A 6,777-nucleotide genomic window follows, 5' to 3' on the forward strand; every position below is an offset into this window, starting at 1 on the left:
ATTTATTAAACAAATCAAAAATCAAACATTTAAAGGTTAAATATTAGGTCAAACAAAATATATTTTTAACTTGATTAATTTTTTTTTATCTAACTAAATACTTTGCTTTAAATTAAATATTTGGTTCCAATCATGATGTTAAGGTCAAATCTAAAATTATTCATTTTGCCAAAAAATAATTATTTTGTTTAGAAACTAAATATCTTCCTTATTAAGCAATCACTAAACCTTATATTTAATTAATACTTAACTAAATATTTAGTTTGAAGCTTAGTATTTCGTTAGTGAAATAAATTAATAATTGTTTATTTTTAAATCTAAATATTTATTTTGTATACCAAGCATTTTATATGACGGTAAATATTACGTTTTTTAATCAAGTAGTTAATTTGGACCCAAACACCTAGAATGGAACTGGACTTAATTTGAAGGTAAGTAGTTAGCTCGCTAAATGGATATTTAATTAAATTGAATATTTGGTTTAGAAAAGTGATATTTATGAATGTTATGGTAATTATATGACTTTTAGAAATAAGCCAAATTTTCCTCATATTACAGACTAAATTAAATATATCTGTGTTTGACTGAGTGACGTTACTGAGGGTCGTTATCGGCTGGTTCGGGTCAGCCGCTGACGGGATTCATGGTTTATGTCGCAGCGAGATCTTTTGCAGGACGTTTGTCCAAAAATCCGACAACCAGACACTCTGTGGTCAACATGAACATTTATTGATCAATCCTGCACCATCGGTGGGGCTGATGGGGACCAAGAAGGATCGACTGTAGAGTGGGCGGGGTTAACAGACTGGTGGGCGGGATTAACAGACTGATGGGCGGGGTTAACAGACTGGTGGGCGTGGTTTACTCGTACAGGAAGGTCTGGGCGCAGGGGGTCCAGCTCACGATCTCCTCGGGCTTGAACCAAAGGCCGACCTCCGTCTTGGCGTTCTCCAGGGTGTCGCTGCCGTGGATGATGTTCCTGAGGAGACAAGCAGGTCCAGACGGTTCCTCTTTATACTTTCATCATCAAAGTAATGTTTATTTTGTTTTGTTTACATTTTTGTAGCAGTTTTGTATCAGAAAACATTTTAATTGTTAATTTTCTTTTAGATTTTCATAATTTATCTTAATTATATATTTAGACTCATTTAAATAAATGTCCTGACTGAATATTTGATTGCTTTAAGAAAATAGGACCTTTTTTTCGTGTTTCAGTTATAATTTTTTTTTATTTTGGAAATATTTGTCACTTTTTTTTTTTCAAAATAACAGGAACAAATTCTTACTGGATTCTTTTTTCTAGTACAAAAATAAATGCTTTTATTTATTTTGAGGAAAGGGTTAATTTTTTCAGCATTTAAAAAAATAAATTATCTGCAGTAATATTTTCATCAGTTTATCCAGGTCCGTTTTTTCACTTTTACCTTAAATGATGGGATCTGACTCCTGCATTCTGGTTCTTAAACTAGTTTTAATGCTGCTATGTGCTGCCTTGGAAAATAGATTTGGATCTTAATGACGTTTAACTGTTGAAATAAAGGTCATAAATAAATGAGCTTTTTATTCTTTGGTGAAATTTTCCAGGTTTATCTTTAGGTCTGTTAATGTTTGCTCTGATGCGCTTCTCTGCAGCAGCAAAGTTGAAAGGTCACATAAAGGAGCTCTTGTTGAGCGTAGCTTTGGATTCCTCACCTGCCGATGTTGATGCACAGGTCTCCACGGATGCTGCCGGGCTTGGAGTCGGCGGGGTTGGTCTCACCCAGCATCATCCTGGCCAGCTTCACAATGTTCTGACCCTCCCAAACCTGCGGCACACAGGAAACATCCGTCACCTGCTGAGCCTCTCAGCTCTTCATTTTCTCTCATTCTGTAGAAACACTCATGTGCAAACTCCAGGCAGAAAGACTCGGGCTGGGAATCAAACTCGGAACCTTCTTGCTGCAAGGCAGCTGTGCTTCCCACAGTCCACTCAGCAGCCCTTTTTTAAATTTAAAAAAATGTATAATAGAATAAATGACATGAAACAAATAACTTTACTTTAAGCACTTTAATTAACAGCTATGGTTTTGTTTGTTTTTATCCTGCGAGGATTATTGAAACATATTTAAAAACTATCTTACAGTCTAGAAAAAGATGTTCAAAAGTAGAATCTCTGTAGAGAAGCACGGTGGTGAGAGTAGAGTGATTTGGGACTGATACTATAAAGGGCCTTACAGCTCACTGACACGTGTCTGCAAGCGAGCGACGTTAAAATCTCCTCGGCTCTGATCGGCAGGCTGTGGGAACACCAGAGCCGGGTCGACTCTTAAAATTACGTGATGCCAATGAACACATCGTACGGATGTCAACACGCCGCGCCAGTCGTTCCTGATCTAACAACCAGAATCAACTCTGTTTCCATTGGATTAACATGGAGCAGCTCTGGTGAGACGGATTCAGATAATAGAGAGAAACAATAAAGCTCACTGACAACGCCCTGGCTTCCTTCCATGCTGCTCTCCATTGTTTACATTCCTGATTTGACATCATCAGTGCTAATCCAGCCCTATGGTGTCAACTGACACGGATCAGTGGGGGTGGTTGGGGGGGGCAGAGGCCACGCAGCGAGGGTTAGACCAGCTTTTTCTGCCAGTAGGAAGGTAGCCAAATGCTAAATGTTAGCGGATAGAACCACGTTAAATATACGCGTTAACCCGCTATTTACGGTGGGAAAGAAGCTCCAGTGACCATTGAAGCACGGTAGAGGAAGCAGATTAAATAATACTACCTACACTTCAGCCACAGTATCAAGGTGCTACTTTATTGTATCTCTTATATCCGTTGGTTGTTCTGTTCTTTTTACATCTCTTTGCAGGCGATGAAGCAGATTGAAGATGTTTTATCATAATCTCCCTTTTATCTCCTCTGTCTTTCATCTTTTCTCATTTTTCCTGTTTTTCCTTTCCTGCTCTACTTACATTGCAGTGTCCATATAATCTGTAAAACTCCCTGCATGAATAATAATAAAGCTATTTCTATGCATAAATCAAGCGGAACACTATGGCGATAGCCGTACTGCTCCACTGGTGAAAACGAATATTTTGAAGGAAACAGCTACATCTGTATCTACTGGGTAGATTCAAAGAACCAACAGAAATCTGGAGAAATTTTGAACCTCCTTTTCTTTCTGTTTTTAATTGGACACAGTTGGACTGTCTGAGTCTGTCACTTTTAAGTTCTATTCCCTAAAAGTAATCTATTACTGAAAGATCTTATTGAACCGTCTCTATAGCAGCAGAACCTGCTCAGCTGAGGGATCCGGACTGGAGCGGATGTTTGAGGCTACCCCACCCCGGTTTCTCTTCTCTGACCCTGACAGCTGGCCCCTCGCAGACTCTAATGAACCCCGCCGTGAACAGCAGCTGTCCTCTGTGACTGACCATAACTTCCTGTTGAAGGTTTGATGGGACTAAAGCAGCTGAGACCCTGAAGAGCAGCAGGTGTGAAGAGGCGGCTGACGCAGCGGGGAAAAAAAGAAGAAATCTGCAGATGTGTTTGTGTTTGCGTTACCATGGCGAAGACTGGTCCAGATGACATGTATTTGCAGAGTCCTGCGTAGAAAGGCATGTCCTTCAGGTCCAGGTAGTGCTGCTTCATGTGGTCCTCAGAGGCCTGGAGGCAGAGAGGAGATCAGAACCTCAGTCAGAACCGATCACATCATGTTTACGTCATGAAACCGGACCGGAGGAACTGAGTCCCCCCTGAAGCAGCAGTCAGGGACCAATCAGCATCAGGATGGAAAGATGTCAGCTCTGTCCTCAGCTGGATCAGGGGGGACTCTGAACCCTGCTCTCCATCCAGGTCATGTGTTGGTTCTAGTTTGTTACCTGCACAAATTTAGCGGCGACCAGCTTGAAGCCTCTCTGCTCGAAGCGCCTGATGATCTCGCCACACAGTCCTCTCTGGACGCCGTCGGGCTTCACAGCGATGAAGGTTCTCTCCATGTCTGCTGAGGAGGCTGCAGAGAAACATCCATCCATTAATGGCCACAAACCAAACCTTCCTGCGGTCTGTTTATCAAACCATCCCGGTCCGCCTGGACCGATGGTGGTTCTGCCAGAACAGGAAGGAAGGGAACCAGTAGAGCCCAGAGGCTCCGCCCATCGTCACAATCAATCAGGAGACATTTTATTGGATACAAATCGGTGAACATCTTCAACTTTTAACCCTTTATAGAGACTATGGGACAGGAAGCTTATTACCTTTCAAACATTCAAAAAATATGAATATTTTGATGGCAGAATATATTAAGAAAAATAACAAAAGTGATTCTATAAGAAATCAATGAAAAACACTCTGAGAGTGAAAGAAATAAAAAATGTTTGGCTCAACATAACCTTAGAGGCATTAATGCTGATACTGCACCTACATTTTTAAAATATACACCTAAATATAATTGTTAACTTGGCTTATTAACTTTTCAATTTGCTTTTTACGCTTTTGCTTGACTTGTTAACTTTTTTTTTAAACTTAATTTCCAGTAGATAATATATCATTCATTGGCTCAAACTGCGAAAAAAGTGAAATCTAAATAAGTCATTTTTTTTCTTAAAATAAGTGCATTTTTTCTTGAATTGAGGAGGTAAGTGAGACACTTTGCCAACGGAACAAGACAATTTACATTTAAAATAAGAAAAAGCAATTGCATTGTATTATTTCAAGTGCATATTATGTAATCATCTCATTTTAAGAGTAAAATATTAATTCCATTGGCAAATCATCCCATTTACCTGCTAAAAATAAGGTTAAATATTCTAGATTTAAGACATTTTTACTTATTTCTAGATAATCTTTGCAATGCATCTAATCGGTCAAATGCCAAAATAAGATGTTCAGCCATGTAGCAGGATCTTTGCTGGATATAGATCTTTTGTTTGTAGACTGATCATGAATAAACAAACATTTCTGTGATAAACATCCATCTGAGATCCTGTGCCCCCCCCCCACCCGGAGTAGAAACCCATTAGTGGATTTAAACCCCCCCTCATCAGACACCCGATCTGGTTCTCTGGACGTTCTTCAGGTTCTCTAAGCTTTTGGAACTCGGCTCGCCTGCTAATTTTACAGCTGCTGGTATTTGGTGTCGCGGCGCCGGCAGCAGCTGAGGGTCAGCAGGAGATCCCCCCCCCCCCCCTTTAACCTCCTGCTGCCTGAAGTATTATTAGGATCCCGGTTTGGGTTCTGCTGACCCTTCAGGCTGTTTCCTGATAAACTGGGATGTTCAGGTAGAGATCGATCAAAAACCAGGAAACCCAGAAGCATGAATGTAAAGAACCTCCAGATTCATCCAGCTCAGCCAGGAGAACGTTTGGACCTTTAGGCTTTGCACAGACCACCTTGGATCAGGTGTGCTTTTAAAATCAGGATCCTTGCTGCTGTTTCTAGCTGCAAGGCAGCAGAACGAGGAGATGATGCAACCAGTAGAACCTGGTGTGTTTGATCTAGAACCTTCTGATCCTCCTCCTGATGTTAGCAAATCTAACTCTAGACCAAAAGGCTTCTAGTCTCTGATAAAATATCCATGCATCTGTAGATCCACCATCAGAAAACTGATCAAGGAACCTTAAGCTCGGCCCTCATGATGCCTTTATTCATGAAAACAGAATCAAAGAAAACCAAAATTCTGATTTTGGAAACTAGATCTAGAAGTTCCTGCTTATTTAGGAAAGAAAAACAATGCATTGTTTTCTGCAGGTTTCATGAATCAGTCGGTTCATTTGGGTCAAACATCCAACAGTCTGATCTGATCTGAGCTGCACAAGAAGATCCCCGAAGATCCGGTTTGAAGCTCCAATCAGAACTGAATCATCTTCTGCTCCAAGTTCTGACTTTAAAGGTTTCCTGAATAGTTTCAGATTAAACCGAAATAAAATGAAAATCTCTGCAGCGTTAAAACATTCATGCACAATGGACTTCAAGCGTGGATTTTGAGTTTCTGAGATTCTTCAGAATCCACAGACCCAGCTGGTTCTGCAGAATCAGCTGCAGCTCTGGGCTCCAATCATCCAATCAGGATTTTAAAACTTTTCTTCTGCAAATCCAGAGAATAAATTCTCCTGGTTTTTAGCAGAACCACTCGGCTGATTTCAAACATGCAGAGAAAAGAAGCTCAGATGTTCATCAGCAGCTGAAAACCTGCAGAGGAACTTCTGGTTTGGAGCGGCTGCAGGAAGCAGCTGATTGGTCCAAAAGTTCCTGACTGGGAGCTGCTGATGCTCCTGGGCTTCATGGGTCTGATATCTACCTTGGTTCCGGGACTCGAGGAGAACTTGGGAAGTTGGTTTGCTTGGAGTTGGGATGCGACACCGAGGCTCAGGAGCCGAACAGCTGCTCTATATGAAGGGGTGACTGAGGGAGGGGCCGGGGGCGGGGTCAGCGCGGGGGGCCCGGTTCTCAATCTGTGGGACCCGCTGACTGACCCCTCATTTGTGCATGTTTGTCTGTCACTGATGGGACCGTTTTAGAACCTGTTGTCAAAGGTCCAAATGCTGCAAACATAGAAAGAAAAAGACAATCAGAATAAAACAAAATTAATGCAGATTGATTTTCTCAGATGAATTTTGTAGAATATTACGGTTTTACATTAAAATCTAACTTTATTTAAAAAAAAACAACTGATGGTTTTTATTTCCATCCTCAGCAATTTAATCTAAACTAAGTAAAAAAAATAATAATAAAATAAAAACTGGTTGATGATGAATCGATCTTTAACATTCAATTAAATTCCATTCAGTTTAT

General features: G+C 40.6%; 1 protein-coding gene across 1 annotated transcript; it reads right to left on the reverse strand.

The window, feature by feature from the left end:
• Positions 1 to 708: 708 nt before the first annotated feature.
• LOC107085218 (nucleoside diphosphate kinase B-like) lies at positions 709 to 6,406 on the reverse strand. The gene is made up of 5 exons (XM_015375438.1): positions 6,284 to 6,406; positions 3,867 to 3,997; positions 3,550 to 3,651; positions 1,693 to 1,805; positions 709 to 979 (listed from the first exon to the last, which is right to left on the reverse strand). The coding sequence occupies exons 2-5, from the start codon at positions 3,981 to 3,983 to the stop codon at positions 862 to 864; spliced, it is 450 nt and encodes a 149-aa protein (XP_015230924.1). The 5' UTR covers positions 3,984 to 3,997; positions 6,284 to 6,406; the 3' UTR covers positions 709 to 861.
• Between the last annotated feature and the right edge of the window lie 371 nt (positions 6,407 to 6,777).

This window comes from Cyprinodon variegatus, unplaced genomic scaffold (genome assembly GCF_000732505.1).
Source record: "Cyprinodon variegatus isolate N-32 unplaced genomic scaffold, C_variegatus-1.0 Scaffold119, whole genome shotgun sequence".
Lineage (NCBI taxonomy): Eukaryota > Metazoa > Chordata > Actinopteri > Cyprinodontiformes > Cyprinodontidae > Cyprinodon > Cyprinodon variegatus.